Genomic DNA, 21,685 nt, shown 5'->3' with positions numbered 1-21,685 from the left:
AGGGTCAGACCGAGACGTCATTCTACCTGAAATTTTCCCATTTTTGAAGGTTGTTAAGTTAGATAAAAATCCAAGACTGTTCTCTCTCTTCTATACAGCAGTTCCCATTAACGCACTCAGAAATGTGATCACAATAGTTTGGACATATTTTAATAAGCTGAAAAGCTATTCAATTGTCCAGAATTGGTGTTTCAAAATTAGTTGAGAGTTTCTGTCTGACGATAATTGCGAACCTGAAGGGCACATACGGACAAAATTATAAGCAGGTTTGAAGAGAGAGTGGAGGGTTACTAGAAAAAATAGATTAGGGGTCAATTTGCACCAAGTTGAATGCTGAACTGAAAAACAAATGGCAACTCAAGGTGGAAAACGTAAAAATTTCTATTTTGACAGCACACTATCAAGCGATGATGTCTAAACTGAGGTTGGCAGTGACAAATTATATTAAAAAAGTCAAGTATACTTTCTTGTTCAACTTCTAACAGAGTTTGAAACTAACACAGGATCAAATTCAGGCTGAACATGATCCTTAGAACAATCATTTTTTAGTGTAAGCACAAAATTGTGGACTTGTTATTGACAACATACCTGACTTTTTGAGTTCTGTGTGTAAAATCTGCATGCTTACTGTGCCTCAAATCATAGTTCAAAATCTGTAAAAATAAAGTATTGGTGTAAAGCAGTCTTCCAGAGACTTTTAGATCATCATGGTACAGCTGTAGCAGGCTGGTTTAATAGCTTGTATAGTTGATAATTACTGATGTAACTCACGTTGCAATCTATAGTATTCTGAATTGTGATATCTTAAGCTAAAATTCAGTGCTGAGTGAACACCGAGACAAAGAGAGAATGTTATCAATAGTGACAGATTCAAAAGGTGTAAGATGCAATATTATCTATTTTCACATTTAGCCAGCATGTGAAAAAGTGTCATTTATATGCACGGAGAATATTAACAATACTAGTACGCAAAAGGCCCATTTAAAAAGAAACTGTCATTTTTTATTTAAGCACTATGCAACAGATTTTATAGAGAAGCCCAGAACACTAAAAGTTTCTGTCCTGGAAGTTCAAGCCCTGGACTATGAACCTGAGGTATGATTTTTAACCAGTAATAATGACAATCACTTACCACTATTTCCACTCCAATTTACTGGTGTATACTGACTCATATTTATTCCTATTTTGGCATGTGCTTGTCTACTTCATTCTAGTTAGCAGAATATTATTCCTATTGTACCCCTATAACTGAATGGCACACCGTCAAACTAAGGCATATAAATAGTTCAGGGCAGAAAAGATTTTTAAAGAACTCAATATATTATTAATTAAGATTGTCGTTAGTCAATAGTTAGAAAAGGTGTAAAAATATTTTTTATTAAATGGCTTATTTCATACATGTTTACTTCCAACAAAATTATAAAATAATGTGTTATATTTAACGTTTCTGTGCAAGCGACAAGACAGTAAAACCTAGCAGAAAAATACAATTGACCTAACTGCTACCTAAAACATTTACTTCTAAACAGCGTACACTCATTTTCTCTGCTCGTGCATTTTTTTATCTAAAATTTTGATGAGGTAGAGGTTTTGTACATCAGCATCTCAGCTTCGCTTTAGGATGTTTTTTCTCATGCTGGTATTTCTTGCTTTCCACTTAGATTGTTTCTCTCTGTCCTCAAACATTCTGATTCACAAGATCAGGTACGCTGGGAGCCTGACCAGTAAATGAGACTTTCTCTGTGTGCAGGCCCATAACTCAGCTTAGAGAATGACAAGCTCCCCTCCAATGTAGCTGAATCTTACAATCGTTAAATTGCAAACCTTGTGTCCAACAGTAGTTTCCTGTGTTTAAAAAACATGGCAAAAATTAGTAAGCTATTTTTGTATCATATTTTTGTCATTTGCACCCAGAAGCAGAAGTGAAAATCCTTCTACAGTGGAAGCAGAATTGCTTCTACAGCTTTGAAGCTGGAAATATCTGCAGTTTGAAGATTAAAGCAACGTGGAATTTAAAGACAGTTGTTTTAAGTTCCAATAAACCTAATAAAAAAGATTACAAAGGTGATTACAAGCAGTGAAGTAAAAAGATACTTCGTTTACAAGAGCTGCAGTAAAAATACCCTAGTCCATCTATTCTAAATGTAGGTTGCTAGTTTGCAGAAAGTCTGAAGAAGAAAAGATTGCTGCTGAATAGTTACCAATAAGGTATTTTACACAGTATTTGAGGAACTGCGCATTCCTCAGGGAATTGCAAAAAGCTGTAAATATCTGATTATATGGTTAGCGGACATTAAAAGTTGAGTGATACCTATCCCATGGTAAAATTAGAGGCATCAAATAACTGAGAACACGATTGCAGATCTAAGCTCATCATTAACTGCACACAGAATTCAAAGGAATCCAGGAATGACCTTTTCCTGTGTCAATTAACTATGCAGTCATATGATAACACTATTCGTTAATTTACTAAGTAAAAGTATCACTCATGATCTGGCAATAGAAAGCATAAATTCTTTCTCTCATTGGTACTTAGTATAAAAGAAGTCTAGTTCATTTTTACTGAGTTCCAAATAATGTTCAATCACTTAGCACAAAATCTACTGTTTGCAGGACTGTTTTTACACATAACAGAAATACATTGTGGAAATTATTAGTTAAGTGTACAAGCAACAATAATGAGAAATGTACAATATGATGACAAATTGCTTTTAATAATGAAGTAGAAATATCAAACTAAGTTTGCATCACAGCTTTCTCAGTAAAATATGAAGGAAATGCAAATCAGCTAGGCAGACTAACTTGGTAGCTCTTTGAAGAAACATCTCTCCTTGATTCATGTGGTGTAAGAAGTTATATATCTTTATTCAGCGTATGTTAAGATTGAAGTCGTTGCAGTAACTATTCAGAGTGAACATTAAAACGGTTCGCTCTCCAAAGCCAACGTGCTTCACCGAAGCCAACGTGCCTTTCCTGTCTGACTGCTGCGCCTTTGAACAGCTTATTTTCTCATCTTTACTACAAACCTTCCTTTCTAGCCAGAATCGGTCTGCCTTTTTGTTATTTTTTTTTAAAGAAAAATGCAAGCAAAGAAAAAAAAATGGTAGAAAGACAGTGGACAGACTTAATGATAGAAACGACAGAAAGTTTGGGGAGGGTGGGCGGTGTTAAAGCGAAACATCATCCTCATGCAGTTGCGGCAGCATTGAAAGCCTGGGCTTCAAGGCTTGTGCACCATCACCGCGGGTACTGGTTGGTGCCTTCCATCCTCCTCACGGTCTCCCTCCATCTCTTCAACCTCCAGGCTCGCCCCTGCCAGGTCTCCATCCTCCATCCTCCCAAGCTGCCTCCCGACCTCCAGCACGCCGCTGTACCCGCTTCGGCCGCTCCGCCGTCACCCTCCTCCTGACCGACCCCTCTTCCTTCCTCAGGCCCACACCCCTCCCTCCCACTCCCCCCTCATTTTGGAAAACCTCCTTGTTCCCCACGGAAGCTCACACCCGTGCGCCCGCCTCCCGTCTTCTCCCGGCCACCCCGGAGGCCACCAGCCCGCCTGTGCCCCGCTACCCCGGCAGCACGCGGGGCCCGGGGACACGGTGACCGTCACGCCTCCGGGCGGGAGGAGGCAGGGAACGGGGCACCCGCGGGGCCGGAGCGGGGCCGCAGGGCTTCTGGCGCGGCGGCGGGCGTCTCCCCCCTCCTCCTTCCTCCTACCGCTGCCGTCTCTGCCTCCTCCCCGCCCGCCTCCGGCGAAAGAGATGCTGCTGCAGGCGGAAGGCGCGGGGGGGGGGGGGGGGGGCTCCTCCCTGCGTCAGGAGGTGCGGCTCCCCCGGCCCGGCGCTGCCCTCCCCTTTCCTCTCCCCCCGCCGCTTTTATGTCTGTCTTTAAGCGCCGCCGCAGCGAGGGCTGGGCACATGTGCTCGCTGCCGCCGCCCGCCCGCCGCTGAGCCCCGCGTCCGCACGGCCCCGCTCGCCACCCCGCACCCGTAGGGGCACCCGGCCCCCTCTTTCCCGCAGCTGGAGCCCGGCGAGCCCCGCGGGGGCAGGTAAGGCCAGGCAAGGCAGGGCGGTGGCGGCTGCGGAGGGCGGGCGGGCGTGCTGCGCACCGCCGCGGTCCCTCGTGTCGCTGGGCGGGAAGGGGCAGGATGTGAGGGGGGTCCCGTTCCGCCCGGTGTCCGTTTTCCTGCGGGGCGCAGGGGGGGAGGGTTCCCCCAGCCCCCAGTTCCCGGGGGGGCTGCCTTCCCCCCGGCACCAGCCTCTCGCTGGCGGGAGGAGAGCCGGCTCCTCGGGAGACAATAGAATAGCGAGCGCCCGCTGCAAGCCGCCCATGTGCTTTGACTCAGCGGTAGTTTAGAAGGATGCGCAGGGCTGTTTCTATAATAATAATTATTGTTATAGGAGAGACGGGGAATTTACATCCTTTCCTTACCACGAGTGATAGAAATTTCATTCATCTCCCGCTTGTTGCGTAAAGCGCTTTAAAGTGTGTGTGTAGCGCGCGTTTCAGGGGGCGAGGGCTGTCTGCATCGCGGGAGCACCGTGTTCATGCCGCTGGCTGGGCGGATGGCTCCGCACTCCCAGGGAGCGGGACGAGCCTCGCTGTTCCGGCAGATGAGGGAGCAGGAATACCGCCGGTCACGCCGGGAGCGGCCCGTGGGCGGCCATCCCCGCCCTAAGCCGGCGGCAGCGGAGAGGCGCGGGCCGTGGTCGCCGTGTTGGAGGGCTGGGGGGAGGCGCAGGAGGGAGGTGGGAAGACCCCCCGGGCGCTGCGCTGTCGCCGCGGAGCGTGGGCGTCGCCCGGCGGGGCCCGGCGCGCGGTTATTCCCACCGCCGCCGCGCGCGTCCCTCGCCCCGCGCGGGCTGGAGCAGCCCCGGCGGGCCGGGGGCTGGTGCACCCGGGTGTCAGCCATGTTTGGGTGGGTATGTTAATGAGGACCTTTTCTCAACCTTTATGCGTCTTACGCTTATCTTCTGTTAAATATTTTAGTGCTCGCTGTCCTCTGTCTACTACGGCATATCCACAGGGTACATTCATACCTACAGTTCTCTCCCAGTGATTCTTTTTTTCTCTTCTATTTTTTTTTTTATTAATGCTTCTTATTTCCCATGCCCATATTGGCTGGTTTTGTTCTGATGTCGCTGGTATTAGAGCGAACTGGAATTTCTTTGCAAGGCTTTGCTTTTGTTGTGGAAGTAAATGAGGTGATTGAAATATTGTCTGCACAGTCATACTGACCTGCCACATTGAGAGGTAGCAATGGGATTTGTTCCATTTAAGTAAGTTGCACCTTGTTTTATTTGTAAAAGATGTTGTAGTCAAGACCTCATCTTCATCAGCCATTTTATTTTGTGTGGTATTGCTACGTAACAAGCTTGCTGTTGTAGTGTTGATTTCTAAGAGAAGCCTAATTATTTTTACATAGTATGTCAGTATCAATATGTCACTGTGACATACTATAGGATAGGGATCCAAATTCTATTTCCCCCTCCAAAGAGAAGTATAAATGAAGGAAATAAAGATTTTGTTATCTGATGTCGTGTACATGTGCACTGGATGTATTATGCAGACAGCTTACTCCATTTAGTTAAAAAATGATGATGAAATACTCAATTTTTTCTATTTGGTAGTGTGTTTCCCATTATCAACATCTCATTGAAAAGGAAAATTAAAAAAAAAGTTAGGAAAGAATGCTTAATTTCGTCTTGGTCAATAAGCAAGAATTTGGTTTACACGTAGAGCACATTAAGAGCGTGTTAGAATTACAGCCTGCATTCAGTGCATATCAAACATTCCCTTTGGGCTCAGTTCTGCACTTCAGATTCAAGAACAAAAAATCCTATTGGTTTTGATGTGTGGGTGAAAATCCAGGCCATTTTATAGCTGTTCAGATGTGCCACCAATAGTGAAACTGAGTAAGTGAAACTGCCAAGGCATCTTGAAACCAGCATAAACTGATTCTTGTTGACCTTTAGTGTCTTGCCATTCTTTCAGTTTTCTTTTTTCTTACAGGCAAGCAAATGAAAAAGTAGTAGTGCAGATGAGGACCATATAGATTGAACAACTCTGTTAAATCTTTTCTCTGCTATATATTGCAAAAATCTGTATGAACAAAACTTTAAAAATGTTGAATTTATCAGAAAAGGAAGAAAATTGCAGGTAATTCATAAACACAACCTATTAATTACAGCTATTCCTTTTGTTATAAAATGCATTGTTAAGATATATTGGAGGAATTGCCATTCATGTGGTATGGAATTACATCGCTTGGGAAGTGCTTGAGGTAGGAATCTAATTACATCGCTTGGGAAGTGCTTGAGGTAGGAATCTTTTAGGGAAGACAGATTTTTTTTTTTTTTCTGAAATTCTCTAGCGTGCAAGCAAAAGTGTCCACGACATTAAGGACACATTCATCTGTGTCCCCAGCTACTTTTCATTGCACTGACTGTTTCACTTACATTAAGGCATAATGTTCTGGCTCCAAAAGACAAAATATCTGTTGCTTCTGGAAGAACGGTTTTGGGTTCTTTGCTCATAAAGTTTATAGATAGGCATGGCAATGGACTGTGAAAAAATGATAATACCAGTAACAACTTTTCTGTGTGGCTTTAAAGATTTCAGAATTCTCAGTCAGTTGCAGAATGACTTCGACATATCAGCAAGTGACATCTCAAAACTTAAGCAACTCCCTTCTTCTTTGAAATTTGATTCAAAGTAACCTTGCCATTACTTAGGAAGTGTTCCTGTATAATTTAGGAAAAAAAAAGTATTGGCAAATGATAACTGAGCACTATTCTACTGCAGAGCTGGATGCATAAAACCTGACAAGCCCATGCAAAGTAGCATGAAAGGGCAATGGTAACTGCCAGAATGATTGCTTTAGGCAATGGCAATAACTGAGCTGAGCTTCCCAGAAGCCTACACTGAAGTAGACCTCTTTGTTCTTATCCTTCACTCTTAAGACTAGGGGTTCCTTATTTTCTGTATAGGAGAACGGAAAGAAAAAGTTTGCGTAATGCTGCGTACAACACCTTGAATCTAACGGTGCCACTAGTCTATTTCTCACTAGGAAAACAGTTTTGTGCTGCTGGCAAGTGATACTATTTTTGCATTTCAAGTGTCAGAAATGTGTACTGCAGTACTAATGATTCAGCATGCTCTTCTTAAGCCAAAATGGAGAAGAGTTGGGAAACTGGGATAGGAAGTTTACAGTGTTGGGTTTTCTGTAGTGGAATTAGTATTAATAATTTTCATTTTATAGACATAGAGATTTGCTGTAACATAACTTGAAAGCATGATTTATATCATAAAATTAAATAATCAGATTTGAGAAGAAGCAAGATTTCTACTAACCTATCTATGACCAGTTCAGCTTCTTTGTTTACATGTGAAAAACAGACAAAGAAGTAGTCGCATCAGTTCTTCCAGAAGACAACTTGATTTACTTACTAATCCATTCTGAAGCACAGAGGGCAGAGAATTAAGGTCTCAGGGCAATTATGTATCTGGTAATGTCTAACTTTCAGCAATTGATTTTGAGACTTAAATAACTTCAGTACTTGAATGAAATATTTAATATACTTTTATATCCTCTCCCTTCTCAGAAGTGTAATAAGATTTTGCAATAAAGTCATAGTTCCGTTGTAGCTTATATGACGAACTTAGAAAATTGAGATTTTGTTTCAAGTTGCCAGCAGTTATGCCTTTTGAGCTTGACCAATCAAGGATGGAGTATTGTCAGAATTGCTGAGATGATTGCTTCACTCAGCTTCAGCTGGAGGAGTGGTAACTACTGGATTTGTTCCTTCAATAAAGTACATGTAAGAAAAGTCTGCAGAATAAGTGATACATTTTCTCCACCCGAATAGGAAATCACAGTTAGCACATCATGTAATCTGTCAAGTGTTTCAGTGAAGTTGATCTGTGAGAAGAAAATATTGAGAAATCTGTGAAAGCAGGTGAGAAACTGCAGTAAGGCCAATAAAGTCTTTAGAGATTACATGCAATGAAAAGAAAAAATTACATTCAAGAGCTCAAGGTTGTAACATTCTATCTATCTCTTAGATGGTTGGCCAGTGATTTTGAGGACATCATACAAGCTGTTAAGATCAAATCTATTGACAATGAACAATTCTGGGGAAGAAATCTTACTATTTTTGTCAAATCATTGTGTTTGTCTTATAATAATAGAAAGTATTCATGAGTAACTAAAATTTGAGGAGACTAATCTGTGAGAGAAATTGCCTGCAATTGAGACTGTGCAGGTTCTTGACATAAGGTAAGTCCAGGAAGAACGTTTTGTAGGAAACGAGAACAAATTTCCTAGCAATATTAAACAGGTGCAGTGTTGCTGACGTCTGTATAGCTACCTGTATTTGCAGCAGGTGTGAATTTAGTCTTGTATCTTCAAATAGTTTTGCTATAGTCTAAATGATTTCATATAGAGATGCCAGAGTCAAACCATTCTCACTTTCTAATGCTTTCAAGTCTCCCATATCACAAAAAGCGCTCATTTTTTTACAGTATCATGTAGTATTTGTAACATGCATTAACGTGTCTCATCGCTGAAGCATGCAGAGAAACGTACGTTTTATTGTATAGAATATAACTATCTTTCATTATGATTGAGTTAAGTACATAGGGATGGTTGGACTCGATGATCTCTAAGGTCTTTTCCAACCTAGAAATCTATGAATCTATGAATATTGAATCCATATATGTTACTGACAGGTTGTATTAAACTAGCTAGGGCAAAATACTAGATCATGTAGTTAATGCTGAGGAGCAGCGTAATGGCTGCTTCAGTAGATAGATAAAAAATGAACTTGACTAGGCAAAAAGGCCATGGTGCGTATTCTTATTTCCGCCAAAGAACACAATGCTGCATTGCAGCAGTAATTCAGTCTGTGCAAGGAGTACTGTAACACAGAGTAACTCTTGCTGAAATAATTATCCGTACACAGATTCCCCCAGCGATAGCCGTTCTTCACAATCACAGTACTCCCACGAAAATGGGTTTGCTCCTGCGGTGTTCTTTCTCTCTTTTTCACTCAAATATGATGGTCATTAGCTATTCCCCCTGTCCTGTCTGCACCAATGGTCTGATTCCTTTTTGCAGACTCACAGGAGTCTTTTGCTTCTGCAACTGGTTTTCTTTTTTCTATATTGGTTGTTCCCATCGTACTTTCTTCTACCTAGCTCATAGACTTGTATTTGAGGTGCATTTTGTAGGTTTCCTTCAAGGTGCAAAAGCTCCTCTTCTTCATTTTTACATGTCATTCTCATCCAGTGATTTCAGACAGACTGAAACCTTTGACGGAAGTATTGATCAAGATATTTTATGAACATCTGCCATGGTGAGAATCCTGACGTTTAGTTCCATGTTGTCTGCTGAATCATACTGGTTTCTTTGTTGGGAATCAAGGTGGAGATTTTGTGAGCACGAGCGTTAGACAGAAGCTTGTGGGATTGGACTGGTACACTGTGCTATCACAATCTACCTTATAATCTCTAAAGCAGAGATTGTAGTAGTGTGAACTGGCTGCAGCTTTATATTGCATTTTGCTACCCCCACAGCAGTATGTTGGTATGTTGACTGCTTCACTGGAGAAGAGCACAGAGCTCTGAAGAACAGAACGTTTATCTTTTTCTCCCTTTATTGGCAAACATTGAACTTAAAAAGGTATCCATTCTTTCCTTTTTCTATTTTTTTATGATGTTACAGTAACCTTCTAGGAAGATATTTTCTATCAGGACTTTCTTGGTAGTCTTTTATGTAAGTATGAACACACTATTTTATTTCCTCCCCCCCCCCCCCTTCTTTCCTTTCCTTCCAACTCACATTTAAGATTAAAACCGTTTTTAATCAAAGAAGATTTAAGGATTACTTGTCATGTGTTAAAATTTGAATGTAGATAATTTTGCCAAATTACTGTGTTTCCATCAGGTATAACAATAAGACAATAAAAGAAATAAAGTATATTGTGTTAGAAAAGAACGGAGGGTTTATTGGGCTTTCCTTTTCAGAGCAGGTTGCTGGTTTTTAAAAAGGGATACAATGTAAAAATAATCACGCTTTAATTTCTGTCAGAAAAGCATTGCTAAAAGTTCTTTCATATTTAGTTTTATCAGTTGTTGCAATAGTATCGTGGGATGTACTAAACATGAAATTGCTTTAAAAATGGCTTTTTATAGAGACTTGTGCTGTAATTGCAAGAACATGGGGCAGTGGTACTCATACTTTCAAAATTATAAGCAAGAGATTTTTTTTTTGTATCTGTTTTTCTGTACACATTACGAAAATATGCACTCTCACAACTTTTAATTGTTTACTGGTACTACACAGTTGAGAGAACTGGAAGTACAGTGTTGGTCTAGTAGTCTCTGTGTATTGTCGTGCAGGTCTATTAGAGGTACGTCAAAAGGGAGCCCGACATGAGATTCATTACCAGTGTAACGGTGAAGAGGAGCAGGCAGTGTTGGACAGAACTAGTACAACTCCCTTCCTAGACAATAGGTATAAGAAAAATTGGGAGAAAAGGGTATGCAGCAAAATTTTTCAACGTATCTTTTAGTGCTTTGATTAATGAAGTTCCTTCGAGTCTTACTGCAAATGCATGCAGTTTGGTCGGTGGAGGCTTTACGGGTCTAATCTCTCTGTGCCAGCATTTCTGATTGCGGGCCTGAAGCTGAAGAAAAAGTTCTATAGCGAGCCCAGATCTCCCAGGAAGCTAATTTGGGTCTGAATTCCCTGTCACAAGGGATTACTGTTGCTTAATCTGCTAATAATGTGGTGGTTTAATCAGGTTACTTTACGTCTGCATGCTGATGCATTAAGGCTTGATTCTTTGCTAGAAGAAAATAACAAAATTCCCACTGTGTTCTGAGAAAGAAAGATTGCATCTGCAGTTTGCTCCACGTGTCAGAGAAGACTCACTGTTTTATCTTTCAGTACGAGAAAGAAATAGAGATTTTAACATATCAAGGGCAATGCTAGTAAGACATAAACATCTAGCTGATTTGTTTGATTTAGTAAGTTGTGACCAAAAGTTAATTTCTGCTAACACAGATTATTGATTACTGTTAATTCAGTGACAGAATAATTTTCTAAATGTTCTTCTAACCGAACCATGTACTGTTCAGCAATTTCCGTTCTGTTAAATTCCCTCAAACAATAGAGACACCTGACAGGTCAGTTTAAGATTAATATTAGATTTTTTTTTTTTCAAAGGGAATTTTACATAAGAAAAGGGGTACTATCTTACTCATTCATTTCAGTTGTGGGAAAGTCCAGAGAAAAAATATATTCTCCAGTAAATGTGATAATAAAAATTTCCCTTCAGTGTTCTTATCTGACACATGACATCATTTGAGTCATGAAAAGGATGAGTGAAACTGCCTGGAAAACAGAATTAAATCACTTGATCAAATTCCATGATGTAGATGTAATATAGAAAAAAACCCAACCACCAAACAGCTTTAATAAGGCTAAGTTATATTTCAGACATTTTACTTTTAATCTAAGGTGCTGGTAATAGTATAGCAAAGTAGTATTTTAAAATACATGACAAGATTTAAGACTTGGAGTTTAAAATGATCCCAGTAATGACTGAGTCTATGATACTGAATTCTGTAATTCTTCAGTACATGTGGTTTGTTATGTAGATTTTTTTAAAATCATATTTAGGAGAAACAGTCCTATCACATAATGCCATATTACTGCACAAGACTGTGTAGGAGGTAGCTAGTAGGGGAGCTAATTGATAGAGCAGTTTAACAGAATTTGGTGTGATATTTCCTAATTACCATTTGCTGCTAATGAAGAACTTCAGTTCAATACTGGACTGGACCCAAGTGCTGTGGGAACCTAGAGTAGCATTTTATAGGTAGAAGCGCTAAAATTGAATGCTGTGATTTAAAAAAAGAGCTTGTTCAGTGATTCGTGTTTAGCCAAACTGTGTTGGTGAGTAACTTTACTAGGTCTGCCCCTATTCAGTCTTCACTCGGTAGCCCTCCTATCTAGAGACCGAGCTCTGGCTGAGTAGTTTGGTGTCCGTCTTCTGTGCGGGTGTGATTTGGATCAAAGAGAGAGGCTTCTGTGCGTGTCTTAGAGTGTGTTCTGGGAGTGCCAGGCATAGAACGTCAGGCTCCTTGCACAAACCAGGCGGGACCACGCTTTGAATATTTGTACCTGATAGTGGTGCCTGGTGAGGTAGGACTGCTTGTTTGGTTTAGTACTGACCCCTTCAGTACAGTGAACAAGTCATTAAATCTGACAGTTGAGGACCACCTATGTATTTCTGCCACCACCTGTGTCAGTGATTCTGCCCCTCTACTCTGCTCTCGTGAGACCCCACCTGCAGTACTGCCTTCAGCTCTGGAGTCCCCAACACAAGAAGGACATAGAGCTGCTGGAGCGAGTCCAGAGGAGGGCTATGAAGATGATCAGAGAGCTGGAGCACCTCTTCTGTGAAGACAGGCTGAGAGAGTTGGGGCTGTTCAGCCTGGAGAAGAGAAGGTTCTGGGGGACCTTCTAGCAGCCTCCAGGTCCTAAAGTGGCCCTACAGAAAAGCTGGAGAGGGACTTTTTACAAGGGTGTGTAGTGTTAGGACAAGGGGCAATGGCTTTAAAATGAAAGAGGGTAGGTTTTGGTTAGATACAAGGAAGAAACTCTGCACTCAGAGGGTGGTGAGGCACTGGAACAGGTTGCCCAGAGAAGTTGTGGATGCCCCATCCCTGAAAGTGTTCAAGGCCAGGTTGGATGAGGCTTTGAGCAACCTGGTGTAGTGGTGGGTGTCCCCGCCCATGGCAGGGTGATTAGAACTAGATGATCTTTAAGGTCCCTTCCAAACTATTCTATGATTCTACAATTTGTAATGTATCCTGAAGGACTATCCTGCATCTTTGTTGCAGTTTGACCAATGATACATGTTCAGTTAGAAAATCAGTATTGTTAGAACCAAGCACCAGTCTGCTGAGCATGCCTCCCACATTTTCTTAAGCCCTGCAAGTATTGCAAGTCTATATAGTGATAGTGCTATGGATAACATCCTGCTTAATAGAAGGTTAATTAAAGGGAAATTAATATGATACTGTGCTAGAAATAAAAGTATCAAGCCTAGTTTATTCTGAAGTGCAGCAATGCAGTGTTTAATGCATGACAGGACAAAATGATGCAATTTCTTTTGGAATTGACTCATCTGTGAGAGCTCCAGATAAATCATATTGTTGCCCTGCAAGTTACTGTATCTGAAATAATTAATACAGATATGACCTTCTTAAATATTTTAATAAATAATGATGGATGGCTTGTGCCTTTTTGACTGAAAATATCTTTTGCTTATTACAGTTAGAGAAGGATTTCAGACCTGCAGACAAATACGGATGTAGTTTCACTTGTGCAGCTGTTACATTAAATACAGAGAGAAAATGGTTTCATTTTAGCATACTCCCTGAACTTATTAGTAATTACTGGAACTGAGAAGCTGCTCTAATTTGCATCACTGGAAAAAAAAGGAAAAGAAAAATTTGAAATGTGACTAAAAGTAGTGGCTGAAGTACCAGATGCTGCAGCTTATAGTCCCAAAGCTCTGTTAGGACTACTTAAATGCTTCCACTTAATCTAGTGTTTGCATTCTGGTTCTACCTAGATATCTCAGTCATAAGTAAGAACTACTGAACCAGAGATGGACTAGAAGAGGATATAGTTTTTGAAGAGTTTTCAACCTAAAAGACAAACAGATAAAAAGAGGCCTGAGCAGACATTCACTTAGCCCAGATATACAGGATGCAGTATTGGAATTTCTCTGTTAACAGCTCTCCCCATTTTACTGTTCTGTATATAGCTCATATACTTAATTTTTTTATAAGAACTGATGTCAGAATGTCCTGGTTTTAGCTGGGACAGTTAGCTCTACTTTTTAGCAGCTAGAAGAGCTCCGTGTTTTGGTTTTACTCAGAGGCTTGCTCTGAGAAGAATGTTGATAGCAAGTTGATGTTTGTGGTTGGATGTGAGACTCCAAGGACTTTTCAGTGTGCCGGAGTGCAGAAGCACGGCGGGATAAGGGGGGAGCATAGCTGGGACAAGGGGGACACGATTCCCCTTGTGATTTGTAGTGGAACTTAAGATTGAGGGCCAAACTGGCCAATTAGTATTCCATATCATGCAGCGTCATGCCCCGTATAAAGGTGAGGGTCAGCCGGACAGAAGGGCTTTTGCGCTTTGGCTCTTTCGCCGCTTTTGGTCTTTTGCACTTCTGCGCTTTTGCTCTATTGCTTTTTTTTTTTTTTCTTTTTCTCTCTCTCCCAGTACTCCCACTCTCGGAGTACTATCTCTCTCTCTCTCTGCCCCTCTCTATTTCGGGGCCTCGTGTTCGTCCGGCATTTGCAGCTTCAGGACGAGACGGGCTTCACATACGAGGGAGTGGTGAGCATCCACACTGTGTATTAAATCATCTGTATTAAATTGTTCTTATCTCAACCCACGGTTTTGCCGTTTCTCCTTTAATTCTCTCCCTCATCCCTGGGGCTGGGGGAGGGTGAGTAAACGACTGGGGGGGGGGGGGGGCGGTTCGTTTGATGGAGCAGCCTAACCCACAACACAGAAGAAACAAAGCCTAATACTAGTTCCACCACATGCCAGAAGGAGAGTTTATAGGACCCTGAATCCTTCCAGTGTCAGTAAGCATGAAGCAGACCACAAGCCGGTAGGCTCTGCCGTGCTTAAAAGATTTGGGCTGACTGCCAGAGCTGGAGTTGCTGAGAGGAGGCAGGAACAGGAGAGAGAGGGAAAGTGAGAAGGCGATGAGGGGAGAGTAGGGAATGAACGAAAAGGGGTTAGAATGGAGTTTAGTAGGCAACTGGAGCGAAGTTCAACTTCCATATCATTGGAAACTATTGAAAAAGGTTGTTGTCCTGTCAGCCACAAGGCTTGTGGTAGTACTTGTGGTGACAGAGGTTTTAGTTCTGTTGTTGTGAAGTCTCATCTTGATAAGCTGGGGTCCAGTGGCTTAACGGCTTTCCTTCTGGTCTGTCACTGAAGCAGCTCGGAGGTGCTTGATCTCTCAATTATTGTGCTAACAGTCCAGTACCACCTTGCAGTTCTCAGCTACATGCAAGTTCAGCAGAGCATAATACGGCCGTCGTCCTATGGACCAGATATTACAGCAAGTCCATAAAAGAAAAGCCAAAAGGTCTCATGTATGCCAGAGTAATTTTTGATTCTCATCAGGTAGCAGTTCTTGATTTGACTCCTCGTGTATTCCCTCTTTAGAGTTTTCACGAAGCTTAACACATAATCTAAATCCCTATTAAGACTCCTAATTGTGCAGATGGCTTTGCACATACTAGTTTTGTCCCATGTGATTAGTGAAGAATTTCTCAGAAAAACATTCCTCTCCAAAATTTTACGGTTACCTTCAATATGGCAGTTGCAAGCAAGTTGATCTGCCTTTTAAAATGATTCATTGTCTTAAAAGAAAAACACATATTCAAATGGAGCCATTTTTGTGTTTGTACATACATGTTTGGAACAGCAGGTTTTTAAAATGGCTTTGGTTACAGCTTTTCAGATGCTTCAGGTATGTTTAATTATTTCCTGTTTCCAAGAAACTATCTAAAGCATCAAAGCTCATAAGAGATGAGCAACTCTCTTTTGAAAAAATGATTGCGATTATGTATTCCTTGATGAAGAATACAGGAAAATAAGACACCCTTGCTTTTGAAGCACTAGATACATCCTGTATATCAAAATCTTAATGCTATATATCAAAATCTTAAAGGCTGCATGACTTTCAGAAATGATCTGAAAAACTTAATCTACTTTGTTTAAAATAAATTTCTAATAAATTCAAGTACAGCTGTTAAGTCGGGAAGTAATTGAATTGAACTCTTAAATTTTATGTAATGTGCATACCCCATTATGCCTCTTAAGAAGAATCTTGTTATGCTGTCAAAATATGAGCAATTAGCCTATCAGTCTTTAGGAAATAAAAAAAACAACCTCCCAAAAAACCCTCAACAAGTGAATGAAATGTATTCTACATAAGTATTTAAGACCAAAAAGTGGACTTAATGCCTATAATTTGGAAGTGGTTTAACATCCTTTTCTTCTCTTTTTTTCCTCTTGTCAAGTCATTGAGATAAGCAGAAATAGGTAAACCAAAGCATACAATTTCTAAATAAAGTTTCTTCTGCATAATAGTATAATATCTGTTTTTTTATTTTTTCACAGATACTTTCAGTAGAACAAAAGTTCAGAAACACAGGTCCTTACTCTTGATTCCCTGGTATCAAGGACTCATCAAGCACCATCTTCAGTGTATTTCTTCAATAGTTTTGGCCGAGGAGAGGGAGAGCTTTCTTCAGCGCTTGTCCATCTGTCTCATCTCAACTTGACTTCGTTACTGTTTTTCTCATATTACAAATGCCTAAGAACAGCAAAGTAGTGAAAAGAGAACTAGATGATGAGGTTATTGAGTCAGTTAAGGACCTTCTCTCTAATGAAGACTCTTCAGATGATGCCTTTAAGAAGAGTGAACTTATGGTTGATGATCAAGAAGAAAAGGATGTAGATGTTGAAGAAGGCTCAGATGTAGAAGATGAAAGACCTGCTTGGAACAGCAAACTTCAATATATTCTGGCACAAGTTGGATTTTCTGTGGGATTGGGAAATGTGTGGCGATTCCCCTATCTGTGTCAGAAAAATGGTGGAGGTAAGTCTTGTGATAGCTAGTTGTAGCTAAATGCTGAAGCTAACCTTTCAGATTTCAAGGTCAGCAGAGATATCCACAGTAAAACCTGCTCCAGCATGTCAGATTTTTCTTATAATTTCTGCCAGAGCCTATGAGGAAAAACACAAATTCTCTTTATTTAGAGACACACATTTGTTAAAGTAAGTAGCAGATTGTTCTAAGATTCCATTTCCGCATTTTAGGGTAGAAAGTTCTTGATATAACTTAACTAGTGGTCAAACTAGTGATTAAGCAAAGCACATCTTTATGGAGGGTTTGCATTATTTAGGACCTAATTATTTTTGTGCTAAAGTGTTCTTTATAGCACTTGGACAATAAATCAAGGCATTACATCTGCATCCACTTTAAAGACCAAAGCAGTATTCGGTCTTCAGTATTTAACGGTACTAAGCTTCATACCTTTACTTTTTAATTGCCTTTAGCTCCTAAGCCGTTTGGTCATGATTTACTTTCTGCAAGAACAACAAAATACTGCAGGAGTGAAATGATTTTTTTACTGATCATGAATAATTTAAAACATAACATATACATTAAGGGAATATATGTTTTGTGCTGTTATATGGTTAACTATTTTACTAAATAACAAGTTACTTCTCACTTAGAACAAAAACATCAAGCTGTTTGTTAGCTTCCTTTTATGATTTTGAATGTAGTATGAAGTGTGAGGCTGGAGACCTTCCTTTATGCATATGGGATTAGTGTTTTATCCTATGCTATACTGTACCCTACTATACTGCATCTACGCACATCCTGTTGTAGCTAATTACTTAGCTGAATTCAAAACAAACCTGTCACTTTCTAGGATACAAAGTGACACTAACTATAGAATAGAAAATAAAGAACAACATTTTATTCATGCTGCATTTTAAAAGCTGAATGGTAAAACTAATGTAATTGAGGAGTATAGAAATGAGCCTAGAATATAATCAGAGTATAATTTTGTACTTTGTTTTCTCTCGTTCAGTTCAAGCAATTAAAATGGAGTTTATACTTTCAAATATTCCATCTCCAGGATCAAGTCTAAATTCTTTTATAGAATAGATTTTTTTTTTTTTTCCACTCTCATTTAACTTCCTTGTTTTCCTCCTTTATTCTGGAGAGAAAGTCATTAAATGGTTGATTTAATGATTTGTGTGGAATCTGAAGTTTTCTTCCTTCCTGATATTAATGGAGAAAACACATTGAATGTAGTTTCTCAAAAAACATGTCAGTGGATGGCAATCTTATCTAGTCTACTAGACACAGTATAGAATTGATCACTTATCACTACTAGTTGAAAAAAATTAATACATTTCTTAACGAACAATTTTTAAAACAAACTGATTTCTAGTTAAAGATGTAGCTATTAAAATATTTATATTCTGTATCATTTGATCTTAAGTATGGTGTCAAGATGTAGTCTCAAGGATGCATTACAGCAGTTTGTTTTGTGTGGTTGTGTCCTTTTTGAAAGTCTGTGTTTAAAGTAGTTAGTTACTAATTTTCAAACCCATCGGATTCTCCTTCAAAAAGATCTGTTGATATGTTGCTTAGACTGGTGGATTTATACTGTCAGGCATTTTTAGAGTTACTCTGCAAGTGAATGTAAATTTAATTCAGATCAAATATAAATATATTAAAGTAACTAATAATTTCATAATTAAGGAAAAAAAACCCCGAACCTGCAGGGATTATGGCACTTCATTAAGAAAACTTGAAAAAATAAATATGGAGTCATTTGAGGTTGAAATTAAATGCTTTCCCCTGTGCTGTGATTGCAGGAACTTGGATGTGTAAGATAGTCTGTGGAGACATAATTTTTTTGTACATTGCTGAGACAAGGATATATTTGGCTTTTAACAATAATTCTGCACCATTTTAGCAAATTGCAACCTTCAGAACAACAGAGAAAAGCAAGTGATCATTAGAGCTAAAGCTTTCTTGGTTTTCAAGTTAGCCATAATGCAAGATGGAGAAGTTGACACAGAACATTAAAACATGCGAAGTACATTGGTGCCTGTATGTGTGTGTGCAGATGGACAGATAGTTCTCACAAGTACGTAAAAGAATAGGGAGAAGGAGGGAGGGAGAAGTTCAAACGCATGGGAAGATAAGTTACACACATTTTATGCGATGTTCCTGTTTTCTGCTATACATACTTCATGTATGTTTCATTCTAGGTAAAATTAGGGTGAGTTTATGCAACCTTTTCTAAATATCAGTGTTAGAACTGTTCTCTAGTCTTCTGCTGAGAAAGCTTTACTATAAATACCTGTTGAAGTCTCTAAATGTAGGGTAAACAACCCTTCTGTGGATTTTCATTAGAACTGTTTCAGTGAAGCATATAGCTAGGTTGCCACCTTCGGTCTTGTCCAAATGTTTTTCATTTTCTTCCCTATGTTTAAGCAACTTGTATCTGGCAAATACCATCAGGTGAGAGGAGTATATTGGAAAGTGGTAAACCAATAAATACACTTCAAATTGAAACTAAAAAGAAGGAAAAACAGTAGTTACTGGTTAGTTTCCTTCACAGATTTCTTCTAATGTTGAGTGTTCCAAAGCCCCCAGTAAAAGAGAAGGCAAATCCTAACCATGTAGCAATTTTGTCTTTTTTTTTTTTTTAATCTTCTGTGACGAACAACAAAACCAACAAAATAAACAGAAAAGACACAGACTAGCTAGGCCAAATAGCTGTATATTATTAGAGGGTTTTGCGGGGAAGATACTTGGTCTCTACTGCCCTGTTTACTGGAGGGATTGGGTTTGTTTGTGGCTGTGGCCTGTGGTATGCCAGTGCTCCTGACTTAGTAGTTCTCTCCTGCTTCAGCGAGGTATCTATGGTACCATCTTTAAAAGTAACTCATGTATCACTACACTGTGCTGATACTTGGGCGTCCATATGTGTCTTTCCAATCTGTGTTTCTGCGTCTGCTCTGTACCGCCGAAACAACTTCCTTCACTTTATTTCTTGTGATCTTTTAACATTTTTTTTTAATTTATATAAACTCATAAATATTTAGAGTAATATTTGGTATTTTTTATGCTCAACTAAGTTACAGCTAGAGCGAGTAGCTCTTTGCTGGCTTTCATACTTGGCCTTTTCCCAGAAAAAAGTCCGTCAAGAGAGGTGAGAGAAGAGGCTTGTATGGAGCTGGGACAAACTTTGATCCGCATTTGGGAGGTAGCTGTAATGCAGGAAGTATCAAGAGAAAGAAAAAGGCTGGGAGGAGACTGAGGGAACTCCAGAGTGCTCATTTTCTTGACTTGGGTTGAGAGGGAGGGCTCAAACGAGTTTTAGACTCCATAAATGAGGGGCTGAAGCTGTTCAGTAAAGTTTTGAGGAACTGACTATAGATCTCTCTGCCTTCTTCACCCCTGTTCTCACCACAGGTCCTCCTTCTCCCTGGTAGGCAATACCTAATCCCCATCTGGCACTTAAGGCACCTCTTCCACTTTTTACAGCCTAACAGATAAAAAAGCTATTTCTTCCTTGATGCCTCACAAAAGTGATTTGTATTGGAGTTGGGTTTACTCTACTTTTAAAAAAATATTTATCGTTTTTACACTGTACAGTTTTATTTATTACTCCTTTACTATATGAAGACAAATATTTGTGTTTGTTCAGATAGGCACAGTTCCTATATAACAGTTTCATAACCTATGTTAGCATGCAATAGGTTCTGAGCTGCCTCAGCTTCCTATGATTGAAGGTGAGCCTTAAAAATACACAATTTGGATCTACCCAGTCTTGCCGTAAGGCTAATAAATAGCAACAAACTAGACCTGTGTTTTACTGCTGCTCATTGCTATCATCTGGTGAGTAGCTTGCGCACCTTTCACCTTGTTCAAACAAAGGAAATATTTGTTCTGTTTGATTGTGATTTTCCCATAGGATTAGCAGAAGTAAAATGGTACATTCACGTATTAGAAGAAACAAAAGCAAACTAAATTAGCTGTTCTGCTAGAATAAGTGATATTTGAGTGAATTTTATTGTAAAGGCAAGTGAACATCATTATCTAAGAGGTGCTTCTAGTGTTGCAAATGGTTTTGGGAGTCTACGAAGTAATACACACCAGAGATTTTGTGTTATATTTTCATGAGTATTGACTTAATTTTTACGGTCAGTCTTTTTAACATCTCTGTGATGTAAAAAGTCAAAAGAACTAGTAAACAATGATAACAGATAAAAGCTGTGAGCAGGTAGGGAAATCTGTAGTAGATTACCTTGCCATTATGTTTTGAAAAGATTGACATGGATACAATCACATAATGAATTTCTACATTTAAATAGTCTGGATTTTATACTGAAATACCAGCAGATCAAACAGTTAAAGTGAGTTCTGTGGTCTTGTAAAAAGCAAAGCAGCTATTGCTGACAACTGCTGAGGAAATTATATGTAAATTGTTAAAGACTGAGTATTCATTAAAAGCTACAGTCTGATTGTCTAATTTAAGTGGAATTGTGAGCCAAGCAAGTACTGTGTTGTATTCCAACACTAAGTATGGATTCAGTGCCTTCATTATTTAGCCTTTGATCAATAATTTATAATCAGTGGCTTGAATTCATTGATGTCTTCAACATTATTTTTTGAGTTCCCATTTAAACTGTATTATCAGACTCATGAAATTTAGTTGTACTTCAGTGTGCTGAAAATGTCCGATTTTTATTTTGCAAGCGTAATTCGTCATTAAAGTTGATTGGCTAAGGGGATTTCATCGTTTAAGCACAGATTTGTAAATAGGCACACCTGAAGATATTTAAACTGTGAAGGACTACTGACAGGAAGCCTGTCCAATCAGTAGGATAGACTACAAACCTGCAGATAAAATGTAAAATGTAAAACCTTTTATCAGAGTTTTCCTGATAAAAGCAGTTTGTATTTTGTAATGGTAAAGAAAATCGCTTATAGGAGCTTAGTAGATTGTGAACCTATAGTGTTTTATTGTCCATTTGTC

General features: G+C 39.7%; 1 protein-coding gene across 1 annotated transcript in view; it reads left to right on the top strand.

The window, feature by feature from the left end:
* The first annotated feature begins 16,421 nt into the window (after window positions 1-16,421).
* The window catches only part of SLC6A15 (solute carrier family 6 member 15), a 28,412-nt gene continuing 23,148 nt past the window's right edge, over window positions 16,422-21,685 (top strand). The window contains exon 1 of the mRNA XM_009982340.2: window positions 16,422-16,710. Coding sequence (XP_009980642.1) covers window positions 16,422-16,710 — 289 coding nt within the window. The remainder of the gene's footprint in view (window positions 16,711-21,685) is intronic.

Source organism: Tauraco erythrolophus, chromosome 4 (assembly GCF_009769465.1).
Source record: "Tauraco erythrolophus isolate bTauEry1 chromosome 4, bTauEry1.pri, whole genome shotgun sequence".
Taxonomy (NCBI): Eukaryota; Metazoa; Chordata; class Aves; order Musophagiformes; family Musophagidae; genus Tauraco; species Tauraco erythrolophus.
This window is presented reverse-complemented; position numbering and strand designations above follow the sequence as displayed.